A 16,291-nucleotide genomic window follows, 5' to 3' on the forward strand; every position below is an offset into this window, starting at 1 on the left:
AAAAAAAAGAGAAAGGAAAAAGTCATCATCCTTGTGCTAGGTATTTGCATGGAAAAGATGACAGACAAAACTCTCTCTCTTAAAATTAATGAATCATCTCCTCAGATACTTAATTTTCACCAAAGTGAAGGCATACAGTTACGTCCCCTATTTGTTAATTTTTTTCTCCCATCTCAACACTTAGTGGGATTCTGCTGGGCTAGGAGCCCCAAAGATAAATGAAGTGGGGTCCCACCCCAAAGGTTAATACCAAAGGAGATTGGATTCCTCAAGAGACATGGAAGAAGACAAACCGGAGGCAAGGACAAAGGTCTTCTCTCCTTTGAATCACACTTTCATTTAGGCAACAATTATTTGTTAAGTACAAGCATGCTTATTCCCTCAAGAATAAGGCAGGTAAGTAAAGATACACTATAAAGATGGAATGAAATTCGGTGTTTAAAGTTTAGAGGAAAATAATTCAGTCAAGACAGTCTGAAGTACATAAACCTTTTGAAGGGTTTATTTCTTCTGATTATATTAAAGTACAGCTAATTGCCCTAATAGCTTAAAGATCCTAAGTAGGAAGCTGTCTAATAGCTCCAAGTGCTTAATTTGGCTACTGGCAATTTTATTTTATATTTCAAATTTGAATTCACATCTCACTTTCAGCGACAAGACACAGCCACTTTCTACTGCCTTAGAGTTCCTAGCATTAAGATTGAGTGGTTCCTCATTACTCAGAGCAAAACCTGAATTCTCCAGTATGGCATGGAAAACTGCACTGAGCTGGTCCCGACACCCTAATCTATCATCACCTCCCGCTCCATGCTCCCTGTACTCCATCCCGTCAACTACTCATCCTTCCCAACACAGCCTCTGCTAACAAGCCTGCCATCTTGCTGGGGCCAGCCCCTCTGTTTCAAACGCGCTTTCTTTCTTGGGCTGCTCAAGACTCCAGTCTGTTGTTAAGATCCAGCTCAAATAAATTCCACCTCTGCTGAAGGTTCCCCTGCTTTACCACACAATGAAGTGTACCTCCATAATAACATCTATTATTGTCAATGGTTACTTTCCATGTGTACACAGCATCTTCACTAACTGTGACTTCCTCATTTAGATATGCACGCTTAGTGTCTATCATAAATCCTGTAATTTAAGGTGTCAATAAATATTTGCCGAATTTAACATTTTCTTTTTTCAGCAAAAAATAAATGTTTTCTTCTTTAAAAACCAAATTATGCATTCATCTTTTTAAAAAATTTATTCCATATTACTTTAGAGTTTCTCCTAACTGTACTAACAATGTGTAATGGAACATTTTCCAAATGTTTCTGTTAAAACTGCCTCAAGAAACCAAATTCTATGCTGACATCTGTGAGAAATTACAAGATTTCGCTCTTTTGTCCTTCTCAACTTAATAATTTACTTTAAAATTCTAACTGTATAATTTTAAACCAACCCATATTAGTTATTATTTACAAAGGGCAGGACAATGTTAAACTATTCCAGGGAGCATGAAGTGTCTAACGCTCATAGTGAACTGTCAAATCAGAAAGCAATATACTTACAATAGTTATTTGCTTCCACTTTGCCTGATCATCTGTTATGTGAAGTGGTATCTCCTGTCCAAAGCATAACAAAACTTCCCCTTCTCTACAGGATACAAATTAGCAATCTGGTACATCAAATTACCCAGCTGCAATGCACTATGGGAGTCCAGGAGAATATTCACACCTTCTTTTGCCACCTGGGAAAACTACCTTGAAAAGTGAGTTATGTCCTTGGCTAGCTTTATCAACTAGTCCATACACCCTATCCCCCCGTGCACACACGCGCACGCGCACACACACACACACACACACTAGACTCCTCATGTGTAACACTACTGCATTACCTTTAAGTGACCTCACAGCAGGCAAAAATCAAGTCATAGCTCTCTGTCATTCTTCCTTCATAAGGAAGTACGTAACCATACGTTCAAATGGAGAAGCATTACTGGTAACTGTGGCGGGCTGAATAATGCCTCCTTGTCCCTGAAACCTATGACTGTTTCCCGCTATGACAAAAGGGACTTGGCAGGTGTGATTAAGTTAAGGATCTGGAGATGAAGAGGCTATCCTGGTGGCTCCTGAATGTAACCCCATGTGTTCTTTTAAGAGGAAGGCAGATCAAGATTTGATGGCAGTAAAGGTTAAAGCAATGTGACCACAGAAGCAGAGACTGGAGTGATGTGGCCAGGAGCCAAGGAATGCCAGCAGCCTCCAGAAGTGAAAGAGGAGTCTCCACAGGAGCTTCTATTAATAGAAGGGGCTAGACCAGCTAACACCTTGATTTTGGTCCCTTTTACTCACTTTGGGGCTGGGCACAGTGGCTTACGTCTGTAATCCTACAACTTTGGGAGACTGAGATGGGAAGATGACTTGAGCCCAAGAGTTCAAGACTAGCCTGGGCAACATAGCAAGATCCTGTCTCTACAAAAAACAAAAAATAAAAAAATTAACCAGGCAGGTTGGCATGCACCTACAGTCCCAGCTATTCGGGAGGTTGAGCCCAGGAATTCAAGGTTGCAGTGAGCTGTGTTTGTGCCACTGCACTCCAGTCTCAGTGACAGAGGGAGACCCTGTCTCAAAAAAAAAAAAAAAAAAAAGAAAATAGTCATTTTGGACTTTGGGCCTCCAGAACTGTAAGAAAATAAATTTGTGTTTAAAAGTCACTAAACTTGTGGTAATTTGTTACAGCAACAACAGGAACTATACAAAAACTAATACAGTAATCTGGCCATGCCCCAATAGTGTATAATATTAAAGAAAGTGAAATTATGGTTCTAATGTTTGTTTTCCTGAAAACACTACTTTTATGACCAGAACATGAGCATAGTATGCTACCATTGAAAATTTATTTGACATAATTTGACACAAAAGTAGAATCCGTTTTAAATGTATTACAATGATGCATTTGTCCTTGTTTGCGTTTATAACACATTGCTTTTCAGTATTTCCAAAACATTATACGCTCAATGCTGAAGATCTGAAAAACACAGAAATCATAATAAAATAAAACATCCCACAACCCAAAGATATAATTTGGGGGTATACTTCCTGATATTTTTACATATACAAATGGCCCCTAATGCTATCTAGTTTCCAGTTATGGTAACTAAATGGTCACATTAATACTTTTTAAAAAATATCTTTCCCAATTATTAAGAACTCACACATATTTGTCCATCTTAGATCACTTAATCATCCTATCATCACTGTTTTAAGACAAAAAAAAATCTTATTACTTCTAGAAACTTCATCTCAAATAGCGTCCCCATCCCCTCTCTGACTTTACCTGTATAACTTGCATTCTATTAAGCATAAAATGATTAAATTGGTTGCAAAAGCCAGAAGGAACTTTTAATGAATTTACACACAAAGAATTGTGACAACTATGTCTTGATCCAATATGAAAGTTTCTTAGATGTTTAATCTCCATTAAAAATTATTCCAGAGGCCAGGCGCGGTGGCTCACGCCTGTAATCCCAGCACTTTGGGAGGCCGAAACAGGCAGATCACGAGGTCAGGAGATCAAGACCATCCTGACTAACATGGTGAAACCCCGTCTGTATTAAAAATACAAAAAAAAATTAGCCGGGTGTGGTGGCGGGCGCCTGTAGTCCCAGCTACTCGGGAGTCTGAGGCAGCAGAATGGTGTGAACCCGGGAGGCAGAGCTTAGTGAGCCAAGATCACGCCACTGCACTCCAGCCTGGGCGACACAGCGAGACTCCATCTCAAAAAAAAAAAAAAAAAAAAATTGTTCCAGAACTGTCCCCCACGAAACAAAATAGAGTTCTAAAATGGACAGCAATGCCCAGAAATTGCCAGAACATGAAAAATAAGCACAGAGACTTGGTATAAAACTCAAGACACTGAGAATAAGATTATTTGGTGACTTCTTTGAAATCGAGATGACATAAAAGTCAATACCTATGACAGAAGCTCTGCATGTAGTGAGACACGGCAGATGCCACACACACACACACACACATACACACATGAGAAAGGGACAATGAATAACAGAGAAAACTCTAGAGAGGAACAAAGGAAGAAATTCCAATCATGGGTTGGGCATCTCACAGATTCCTAAATGAACAAGAGTGGAAAGCCCGCAACAGATCTCTACGAAATATCACTCTCTGTATCATATGATTATGTCTAAATCGACTGCCCAATAAAACACATATACTTCCCATCCGATCCTATGAATTCAGACATCTTCATGTAAAAACATCTTTAGATATTGTCACATGTAATTATACAATTTTGGTGAATATCAACTGTCTCATGCAGTCTACACTTGTCTGTGGTCAGCAGCCCAGACAAACAGCATCTCAGAGAACGCGGCCTCAATTTTGTTAAATCTGTACCTCTCACACTCTGGGAACTCACCAGAGAGCGATAAAGGACTTTCAGGAGAAAGAAGGTGGATTTCAAGGGTGGAGAGAAGACCCAAGGCACGTGGAATATTATTCTTAAATCTGTCTAATTCTCCAAGGAGCAAACCTAACTTGCCCCCATCCTCTAGCTGCCCAGAGTTCATCATTCCTCAACTTTGTTTCAATGGAAAAAAAAAAATTGTAATCAGGACTGGATTTTCCTGAAAGGAAAATGCAGAGCCAGGGGCTACAAAGATTTCCATTGCAGACAATTCCCAATCTAGGGAATGTCTCCAGTAGGAGCTGTGGTGAAGTCTGGTCTGTTCTGGTCAGGCCACTTCTGTGATAACCCTCAGAAGCATTACAACCCACAGTCAAGCCCTGTGGCAACAAGTAAGGAAGAAATTCACCTGTTGTTCAGACAACAGCTGGTCCTGTGAGCTGAAGAATGAAATGTTAAATTCCAGCTTCTGAGAAAATCAAGGAATGTGGGAAAGAAAAAAAATGAGGGGACAGAAAAGACGGAGTGCAGGTAGATGTAAAAAAAAAAAAAAAACCCAAAAAACTAAAGGTTGATCTTAGAAACACAGATATTACAAGTGTTCCTATTTCTCCATTTTATTAATACGAGCAAGTTTCAGGTGTCTATGTCCTGCCATTTCATGGTCTGGAAAATGGATCTACTCTGCAGGTACAATAAGCTTTAAAAATGACTACGCAGTCACAAAGGGCTTCATCACAAGATCTTATTTATGCACTGAAACTCCAAAAATATCTCACAATAGGAGTAACTGGTGTATTCAACAATTACGTAAATAAATAATAAAAATGTCTCAATCAGGGCACCAATATTAGCTCCCTAATCACTAATTTTCCCCCTCATTTGATGAGGGTAGGAGTGGAGATGTGCAAAATGGGTGAGGCTGCTAACTATTGAACATTCTCTCCTCTAAAGGGCTCTCATGTGAAACTTTATGGGGGCCTCTGTTCAGGTCTTACAGTAAAAGTAAATTGGAGAAAATCATTAAGAACTCATCAATACTCTTAAGAATACACACATCTGTCCATAGATGGTCTTAGTATGTGCCTACGTATATGAGTTATGCAGATATCTAAGAGGAAGAAACTCTGCACTATTCTGGGTGACACAGTATCCACAGCTCTGATAACATTGTTCTCTCCACACAGAGAAGAAACTATAAATAGAACCCTAAGCATCATGTTCCACATATCAAAGAAGGAGAGAGACACTATTTTTGGAATACAAATACACTTAAAGCTTTAGTAACATGAAATAAAACACCTGTCAATGAGAGACATTAATCTATTCTACAGAAATAAGAACTTTTTAAAAAGAAATACGGCCCTTAATCAGAGATGATGTAATGACATATCGAATCAATGTCACCACCCTGAGAAAAGTCATCTCCTACTGCACAATTACCCTGCCATTCTCAGTCGAAGACTGTCCTCTGTTAACACTTTATCTGGACCTCTTTCCTTTGTTTTATGGAATGAGTTTATAGACGCTTGTTCTTCGTAACTAGTGATTTCAAGTATTCTGTTTTATCTAAGAAGTACAACGAAGGTCATGAGAAGTCCTCTATTAACACTTTATCTGGACTTGTTGGCATTAGTGTAACTATTTTCTACAATGTTCTATTTCATAACTTTCTATTACTGCCATAGACATCTTTCTAAAATACAACCTGTTCATAATGCTCTTTTGTAGATAACGGTTCAGTGACTCCTCCCTATCACCAACTTTAAACCCACCTCCTTGACAAAGTTTATCTGGTGTGCCTGCCAGCCTCACCAGATATCTTTCATTCTATTCTCTTCTCTCCCCTCCATGCCTGTGTAGAAGGCCGCCTTCACCTAATTAACTCCTACTTGTCCTGCAGGACAACTGGAATGGCTCCACTGGGAAACAGTTGGATCTTCCAAGCTCTATAGGCTGAGTTTTCCAGTACTTCCTTGTATAAACCTGTATCATGATACCCACCTTTCAGGTTTGTAAATCTTTACTTTTCTGTACCCCTCCTAGACTATGAACAAGGACCTGATGAAGGGTAGTTACTAAAATGTTGGCTGACTCTAAAGGAGGTGCTAATTGCCTCACACTGAAAAGAGGGTGAGAGGTGACATGGAAAATTTCATATAAAGTTGGTGCCATTGGAATTGGATCTTGAATGATGAACAGTAGTTTTCGGATGTACAACAGAAACGGCATTCAGATCAATGAGAATCACATGAGCAAAAGAAACATGAAAAATCACGTGTTGCAGGCATGTGTGTGTGTGCTGATACGTACATACATCTTTCTAATTACTCTTCTTCTGTAGTGGTGAAGGTGGAATCTATACCACCAATATAAGCCTAATCAGCCCAACTAGGCCACAAACTCATTGGGAAGAAATGGTCATTTCTATGTACCTTCCCCACAGGCAATATATAGACATATACAACCTATGTGTACCCACCCCTACCCAGCACCACCTAATACATATGGTATAAAGAAATGACACTGAAATAATAATCATAAATACCTATTCATTCAAGGAAAAAAGGTTTTTATTTGGTGAAAAACAGACATTTGAGTTAACCTGTTAAGAGTCCTAGGTAATTAGGAAATTACTGGGGGAAAAGAATCCTATTACTGTAATTCCTTTTAACCAAGATTCTATCCTACAGGATGAAGTAAATAAGCCAGGGAGGTGAGCTGCAACATAAATCAGCCGACTGTCACATAAGTCTCTTTAATATTACAAAATTGAGGGAGAGAAACCATTCAGATTACTACGAAGAAACATTTAAAATGAGCTCATTAAATGCAAATTAAAACAGAAACATTGAATAAGCACTGGGCTACAATTAAAGGCTGAAGAAACAGCAGGTAAGAAACAATTTTCATTGATCAAAGAACTAAAAGCTAACAGAATGAAGTATTTTGCATTAAAACTGCTTTCATGAATATGAAGCATTTCGAAGTAAGAACTCTTTTTTTTGCATTTTTCAAAGAAGCTTTGGAGGTAGGAATGGATTTACATATCTTAATACAAAGTACTTTCATTGTATCATTTTCAGGCAATAAAACTATGAGGTTTCAAAAAATGCAGACTTCAAAAACATCCTCAGAAATAGGGCCAAAATTGTAAAGGGCAAAGGGTCATTTTAAAGCCTTTGGATCCAAGGAAGAACTATTATATAATTACATAAAATCTTCTATGCAAAACTTTAGTAGAGCCTATTTTTTGACACAATTTTACCTCATCATAAACAGAAGCTTTGGGGTACTTAGGCATAGAGCTGGTTTTCATCAGCTTATCAAAATGGCAGGACAAAGAGCAGTACACAGTATATTCAACTAGAAATATAAATTGAGACTTTAAAATTCACTGCACACAAGCTTGAAAACAAATATGCAGATGTACAGGCAAATGGTGAAGTCGGAATGTACATTCCTGATAGCAAGGGACTTTTTCTGTTGTGTTCCCTCGTTTCCCTGGCACCTAGAGCAGTTAAGGGTACACAGCAGGTGCTGGAATCACTGGATCTGCTTTCGCGAAACTAATACATTATAAGATGAGAATGGGAAGTTTTCTTCTAAATTAATTTGAAAAGTTAAAAGATACTGTTTTTCATCTGTCAAGAGGGCAAAAACAAAAAATATCTGATGGCACATGGGAGGAAATGGGCACTCTTATACACACTGAAAGGGAGGGCAGGGCCACCAAGGACAGTTGCACAGCTTGTACACTGAAAGGTGCTACACCTAGGGTGACAGAGAGGTGGGGGACTGGAGATCCAGGAGGCGTTCTGCTAGTGAAAGCTGAGTCAGTCTCGGGAAGGACGTCTTTTGGTAATTTTCAGCCCGCAGGGGCAGGGCAGCTCTTTACTACCATGTTGTATTAATGGAGGCTTTAGATAGGCTTGTAAAATACGGCAACTTATTTTAGAAAAATTTTGAAATACCTAGGAAAATGTAAAATCTACACACTCTTTAACTCAAATTGTCATACAATTTTTATTTTACATCTATGCTTACATGTGCAAGTAAAAAGATATGGCCACAAACACTTCTGACAACAGTTGTCTGTAAACCTAATGAGTGCTTATTTGTTGGTAAATATTTTCATAATTAGTGTATCCTATAAAAGACTAGGCAGGAATCACTGTGGAGTGGATCTGGACATGCAGATATGTAAATTCTCAAAGAGATGCTAAGTGAAACAAGGTATAGAAGAGACTATGTTCCAATGAATGGTTTTTGTCAATCAAAAATCTTCTTAAAAGTCTAAGACACTGAATGTGTATTTCAATACTGACAACATTGTTGTATATATAACCATGCACTCTAACATTTGCTGTTACTCAAATACCTAAATCCAGTTCTACAGAACATTTAGAACATACCACAAACATCACCACTAACATTCCATTTTAAAGACAAAGAATTGCTCATTTTTAAAAAAGTCAAAATATACTTTCAATAAAGGTACCAAAAATTACAGTTTTCTGAGTTGAATTCTTTTAAGCTTTTCTATTCTGCTTTATATCATCTTGAAGTCCTTCTCCACACTTTCCATAAAGGCACAATTTTTAACCGACTTCAATTAAATTATGTTTCTGTAGCTGCCTGGGTCAGGGCATTCAACATATCAATCACAATCCAGGTGGGAAATGTAAGTACTTTTGAAACGGTCCTCATGCCAATAAGGGAATCTTCGGTTTTGAGAAAGTAAAAGGAAGGTACATTTCATTAGCAGTGACGTCACAGTCAGTTCTGTTTACTCCTAGTCTACCAGAAAATCCATCTTTATGTTTCTCCTTAAAGTAAGCCAGGATTTAAATAAAGTGGCAGAATATTATTCGCATTAAGGTTAGGGCGGGAAATTAAAGAACAATAAAATTAAAAAGGAAGAGAAATACGTTTTCCTGTTTTAGGCTAACTTGTCCCAGAAGCAGCAACAGGCACAGCCCAGACCCAGGAAAAGTCTTGATAATATTATCTAATGTGCTCTGGAGACTCTCCCAGCACTCCCTCAACACAGGGAGAAGAAAAACAAATTTTCCCTTGTTTTATAGAATGAGTTTACAGACTCTGGTTCTCTGTAACTAGTGATTTCAAGTATTCTGTTTTATCTAAGAAGTGCAACTAAGGTCATGAGAAGCCTGAGTAGGCCTGAACTACAGCCGCCTGTGCACCATAGTGAAGGTTATAGGATAAGCCTGTGCCCAGGCAAACCTAGATAACGAACATCTGGGTTGCTTGGCAATGGTCATGTGCAATTCTGTCTTTGTCCTGCCTCTGTATCCCTGCTTTCACGCCACTGTAAGCTTGCTTCAAGCTAGCCCACCCCCATTGGTGAAGTGTGTATAAAAGTCAAGTACTGTCTTTATTCTGGGCCCAGTCTTTTGGACGTGAGTCAGCTGGGCCTGAGTACACTCAATAAAGATTCTCCTGTTTCAACCTGAGGTCTCTCTCATCCTCCTGAATCCCGCAACAAGGTGAGTGTAAAAGTTAGAGAAAGCATAGGCCTGAAAGGAGCAAGCTTTGAGAAGCACTCTGACCTTTAACAGAAAATCCCGGAAACATACTATTTACATTTTGATCTCCAACTGATCACTGGATAGTCTATAATGTCTTTCCTGGCTCTGAATTTTTGTCACAAAAACAAAAAACCCATCACTCCAAGGCTTCCTTTTAATGCTTTTCACTTTCACCTACCTTTAGCACTGTTCACCACATCCAAATCCCAAACTGACTATTCAGATGTTTACTGAAATGTGGCTAATGAGGCTGGGCGTGGTGGCTCACGCCTGTTAATCCCAGCACTTTCAGAGGCGAATGCGGGAGGATTGCTTGAGCCCAGGAGTTTGAGACTAGCCTGGGCAACATGAGGAAACTCCATCTCTACAAAAACTTAAAAAAATATTGGCAGGCATGGTGGCACACAACCGTAGTCACAGCTACTCAGGAGGCTGAGATGGAAGGATCACTTGAGCCCAGGAGTTGGAGGCTGCAGTGAGCTGTGATGGTGCCACTGCAGCACGGCCTGAGTGACAGAGCCAGAACCTGTCTCAAAAAGAGGAAAAAAAAAAAAAAAAAGACGTGTGTCTAATTTCAGAATTAGGCAATGCAACTAGATGAATAATTTATTGCACATTGTCCATGATCTTATATGTAAGGCACATTTCCTAGGGAAAGCGGGCGTGGATTTAATCATTTATGTTGTACTGCACACTTATTTGCACTATGTAAAACAATGGCTGGAGTGAGAGACAGAACACTTTTAAAAACCAACCTTATATTCTCCATGTCATTACCAGTAATAGATAACTGTTTAATCATCAACTCCAAAGATATTTCTTCCTTATTGGAAGAATTCCAGATAAAACTAAACAGAACTGTCCAAACACACTTCATCCTAATAAAGTTATTTATATAATCACTTATTAGGTAATAATTGATAACTGAGTAATGTTCTTCAGATCTTAAGTGCCTGTCTTCATATAGCTTTACAATAAGTTTCTCTTAAAATTATCTGTGCACTAGATTAAGTTAAATTAAAATAAAATTATTTAACTGTCTTCAAAATAAGGTATAGGCTATTTTCTTCCTGTGGACTACTGACAGCACGGATATTGGAAAATCTCTTCTACTTGGCTTTCTGATTCAGTTCAAACTTGTGCTTGCAAGTGAATCTTACGTAAATGTCACTTAAAAGGCTCAAGAAGACTCATAAAAAATATTTTTTTTCGTAATTTAACTTTCAAGTCATTCACCAAAAGTCAGACCATGCCAGAAAGGGAAGTTGGACAACATTCTTGTTTTACCACAGAGACAAAGACAATGCCAATTAGCTGGCTTGATTCTCCCACTGATGGGCAGAATGTTTACATTTTAACAATAACTTCATAAATAAAAACAGATGTAAGAAGTGTTTTCAGTGCATAAAGATCCTATATTTTATAAATCCACCTCTCATCTTTCTTCTGGACAGACCACATCTGACTTCGAACGTACTTACTGCAATCAAAAGTGTTTTGTAAGGGACCCTCCTCAGGAATTAGCCCTAAACAAGCTCACTAAACCCTCCATACGTAACCTGGAGAAACCTCTACAATAATGAAACCCCATACAGCACTGTTTTTTAAACATATGGTGCATTTCCATCAATTTTCAGGGATAGCCCCTAAAGTAACTTTTGGCTCAACAACCCTGGAAGAGAGGACCTTTGCTCATCTTACACATCAAGTGTTCACGAACAACTCTGATGCCACTAAGTTTCGTTCACAAAATTGCACCTCGGTCGTTCTGTGTTTTACAAAAAAAAAAAGGTTATTTTGCAAAAGGCAATACATGTAATCTTAGCTACTATTTACTCTTAATTTTTCTTTCATCTCAGCCCTCCAACAAGAAGTTTAAAAGGAAACACCCGAGGGAGCAAGAAGTTTAGATCCATCTGGAGGAGTTTCTGTGGAGCCAGCCACCCTCACCAGGTGCCTTCCATTAGAGTTTAATGCTTTGCTGGGGTTTCCTGAAAGAGCCCCACAGAGAGTGGGTCTCGATGGGTCCTGAACCGCACGACAACCGGCCAGGGACCCGAAGGCGAGGGGCGGCAGCGGGGCGAAGGCTTCGGCACCCCACACGGTACGGGGGACCGCGAGCGAGGAGCGGGGGTGCGGGGCCGCCTGGCGTCCCCGGCGAGGCGGTCTTCATGGAAACGCTCAGAGCAGGGGCGGGCGGGAGAGGGCTTGGAACGCACACACTGGGGCCTCGGCCCCGCGTCGCTGAGCTGGGGAGCCCGGCGGCGCGGGCCAGGGACGGCACGGGCACTTTGGCCCCGTCATTGACAGTTGGCACCGGGGGTCCTGGTCGGCCGAGGCGGGGCGTGGCGCCACACTGGGGCGCAGGGCGGCGCAGAGAGGCTGTACCTGGCAGGTACCCACGTACCTATCATGGTCACTGGGCAGGTGGCGGCTGCAGGCCAGGAAGGGGCCTAAGCGCGCAGCGGCGCCAACCTGCGCCTCCCACCAGCGGCTCTCCTGGGTTAAATCCTCCAGGCCTCCCCGCCCACGCGCCCGGCCCTAGAAATACGCACGCGCAGAGGGTACGCAGCCCAGGGCCTGCTGGGAGTCGTAGTTTTGACGCGTAGTTTCTCCTCACGCCTCCTGCCTCCAGCCCCACACCGCCGCCCTTTCCGGCTTCAGGCCTAGGAATCTTACGACACCGGGGGGCGGGGCTATGCGCCGGCAGCGTTGACCAGTCGCTTAGCAACCGGGAGGCTTACTTTTGGAAGCTTGTTGCCGCTCTAGCCACGGTCCTGCCCTCTTCCCGCCACGCCCCTCCCCTAAACTCCCTTCACCTAGGAGCTGCCAAACATCTGAATCAACCTGGGCACTACGAGGGGTTGAATTTCTACCATTAACGCGCCTTTTGACATTTTTTTCCCGACCTCCTGCTCACATGCGTAAAACCCACTGAATCTTTTACTACACTTTTTATGAGAACAAGACATTTTCTAGGAAGATGGTGACAGAAAAAGAGACCCTGAGCTTAAACAAATGCCCAGACAAGATGCCGAAGAGGAACAAGCTGCTGGCCCAACAGCCGCTCCCGGTGCACCAGCCTCACTCCCTGGTTTCTGAGGGCTTCACAGTCAAAGCCATGATGAAAAACTCAGTCGTAAGTGATCTTCCTGAATTAAATGCACTCGCTCTGAATCAGGGGACACGAGATTTACAGAGGTTGGCCAGCCCTAGGATGGACTCTGAGCCCATGTCCTGGGTGGTCTTTGCCAAAAATGGCAATTACTTGGCAAGTAGCAGACGGTGCCCCACAGTGTGTGGGGGGCAGGCTAGGTTGTTAGAATCTTGGGCAAGTGATATACTCTGCCCATTTATAAGCACCTTCCTGATAACTCATGGTTTCTGGACCGCCCAAAATTACTCTTAAGCTATTTACACGAGGAAAAAAGGTCCGCTTTACTTACTAATTCCTAACTAGCCCCACTCAGCAAAGGGCCTTATAGAAGGTGAGTTCTTAGAAATCATAAATTCTTGCAAAATTTAACATGAGCTGATATACAACTGGGAACATAAACTCATTAAATAATCTGTAATGAGAAATTTCTTCTCTTCAACCTAGGAAATTTTAGAATATCCTAGCATTTATTGCTGTAACAACACTTGTCTCTTACAAAATGATGTCATCTTGTTGGAGTACTGAAAGCCACCTTAATATGAACACTGTTTCCTGACAGGCCTTTTTAGATGATGCGCTTTAAACAATACAAGCTTTAGCTCATATATCTCTGCTACTAATACAATTCATATTTCATCTCTATTATTTGTAGTAATAAAAATAAAATATTCTAAGTATCATTGGAGAAAAAAGATTAAAAATATATACAAATATTTTATCTGTCTGCATGATAGTATATATTTTTTAAACCTTCCCATTTGTTAAATAGCTTTACACTTGGTATGCTAAGGCAGATTTTGCTACTGAGTAAGCACCTGTTTGGGAATGAGGCATTAAATAATAAAGGCAGCTTTCAAATTTGTATAATTTACACCCTAGGAAGATCTGAGTTATTACATGGCAATTCATTATGTTAAATGAATAGTATTGTTTTCCAGTGTCACATTATTTCCTTTGCTGACAGGTTGCAAACCTTATAACTTATTCCTAAATGACATACTTAAAATACATGAATGAAACAGATTACCTATAGACCTCCAGGCCAGGTTCCCATGTGGCTATGCAAAACGATATCCTAATTATTGGGAAGTGTGTCAGGTGATTTACAGTAGTTAAAATTCTTGGAAATAGACTAAAATTCTGCTTGTTGTAACTAATTCTTCTTCATGGAATTTCACGTAAATTGGTTCTCCTAGGAGTAAAGATGATGCATTCATCAGCAATATCATAACCATTCAGGTTAATCATTTAGTTTTTCTTCTACACAATATTTACAATTTTGGTGTTTTTTAATGTTATACTTTAATATCGCAATTTTTTTTTTTTACTGGTTGGGGTTCTTTTCTGTTTTTTCCTAAACCTGTATTCATAATTCTTGTATCATATTAATTCTTTAATATAATCTTACACCTAAAGAGATAGTTCTGCAAAATCTGATGTTTCTGTATTGCCAAATGTAATAAGTATGCCTACATGACTTAGAAAAAACATTGATTATGAAGCAGGCTTCTTTTAAACAACTTATTTGAGATCCATTATCTTCTCTTTTTATGTTCTAAGGGAAAATCTTGTACTAGCAATACCTCTCTTGCCATTGGAAATCATAATTCTTAAATGCAAACATTATTTATCCATTCATCTATTTATTCAGTCAACAACTCTCTCTCTCTCTCTTTTTTTTTTTTATAAAAAAATGCCAATTTATAAAAATGCCAATGCTTGTTAAGCACAGTTCTGGGGATTTGGGATCAGCAAAGCGAAGTCCTTGCCCTTAGTACTCCGAGGAAAACCAAAATAACAACATTCAAAACTTGATAAAAGAAAGCTAGACAATACTGTTTATACAAAATAACTTCAGTGGTACAGGAAATAAAAATTTTCAATTTCATAACCAATATTTACATTTCACCATTTTTATCTTTATCAGTATAGACTTCTCATCATTATAAGGTGAAAATATCCTCATCTCTTTCTGAAGGTGTATTTTGATTCCGGATATGTATGCCAATTTCCAGCTTTTCTTAATTGCAACCTCATGCTCCAAGAGCCAACACCCTCCAAACCACTTTTTCAGTTAGATAAGTCACCATTCCAATGCTCTTCCACCTAAAACATGAAGAACTGTGTATATCATAAGGAGTTATACAGAGACTCCTGATATTTCTTTGAGTGCAATAGTGATACAAGTACATAAACTCGATCATAAATATGTTTCATCAAATGGGCTGTGCAAGCAGAAATGCTTATTTAAGCAATCTGGATATGAGAGTGCAAAATTATTGAAAAAATAATGATAAATGTAAATGGCAACATTTTTAAAATCTCAATGTCAAATATTGTTCTTCAGTAGAAAGTAGACTTTGTTTCCATGAAATTTTTGTTGCATTCTATAAGAAAACAGCATCACATAAGTCCTGCAATCAAATAATATTCAAATTCACATTTTTATAGTGCTTGCCTATAAAGAGATATAAGAGATACACAACTTGAAGATTTCATAGTTCATTTTCCTTTTAAAGGTCTTGTTTGGGGTGTGATAGAGCCCATGACCAGAAACTAGTAACCCAGTATTTTGTTGTCTTCATCTTGTCAGATACTTTCTGTGCTGAACAAGCTTATCATGAAGCAAGGTAGAAAATCGACCCAGGGTTATGGTGACAGAGAAGTTGATTTCAGCCTAAGCTTTCTATTACAGCTTTCCTTTTCAAAAGACTATAGATGCTTTATGCTCAAAGTTTAGGGGAATGGAATAAATAATTTTTTTAATATTAAAGGTTGAGTATTCCTATTCCAAAAGTCTGAAACCTGAAATGGTCCAAAATACAAAACTTTTTGAGTGCTGACATTACACTCAAAGAAAACTCTCTTTTGAGCATTTTGGATTCAGATTTTCAAAACTGGCATGACCATCAGTATATAATACAGATATAGTCAGCTCTTTGTACAGATTCTGCCTCCATGGATTCAACTAACCTTGGATTGAAATGTTTGGGAAAAAAATTTTATCTGTATTGAACACGTACAGACTTTTTTTTTTAATCATTATTCCCTAAACAATAGAGCATAGCAGCTATTTACAGAGCGTTTATATTGTTTTAGATATTATAAGGAATATAGACATGATTTAAAGTATATAGGTAGAAATGTATAGGTTATATACAAATACTATGCCATGTTA

The 16,291-nt window shown here is 39.3% G+C and overlaps 2 protein-coding genes across 7 annotated transcripts in view; one reads left to right on the top strand and one right to left on the bottom strand.

The window, feature by feature from the left end:
* The window catches only part of PRKN (parkin RBR E3 ubiquitin protein ligase), a 1,409,627-nt gene extending 1,397,063 nt beyond the window's left edge, over nucleotides 1-12,564 (bottom strand). Inside the window, exon 1 of one of the 4 annotated variants that reach the window (XM_032162049.2) lies at nucleotides 12,364-12,469. In XM_032162049.2, coding sequence (XP_032017940.1) covers nucleotides 12,364-12,370 — 7 coding nt within the window. In that variant the 5' untranslated portion in view covers nucleotides 12,371-12,469. Of the gene's footprint in view, nucleotides 1-5,847; nucleotides 5,976-12,363; nucleotides 12,470-12,511 lie in introns of those variants that run through there. The other 3 variants (XM_058435658.1, XM_032162058.2, XM_058435652.1) reach the window with 3 other exon arrangements.
* Nucleotides 12,319-16,291, top strand: part of PACRG (parkin coregulated) — a 580,605-nt gene continuing 576,632 nt past the window's right edge. The window contains exon 1 of one of the 3 annotated variants that reach the window (XM_058435659.1): nucleotides 12,319-13,095. In XM_058435659.1, coding sequence (XP_058291642.1) covers nucleotides 12,940-13,095 — 156 coding nt within the window. In that variant the 5' untranslated portion in view covers nucleotides 12,319-12,939. The remainder of the gene's footprint in view (nucleotides 13,096-16,291) is intronic. The other 2 variants (XM_058435660.1, XM_032162072.2) reach the window with 2 other exon arrangements.

Source organism: Hylobates moloch, unplaced genomic scaffold (genome assembly GCF_009828535.3).
Source record: "Hylobates moloch isolate HMO894 unplaced genomic scaffold, HMol_V3 SCAFFOLD_2, whole genome shotgun sequence".
NCBI lineage: Eukaryota > Metazoa > Chordata > Mammalia > Primates > Hylobatidae > Hylobates > Hylobates moloch.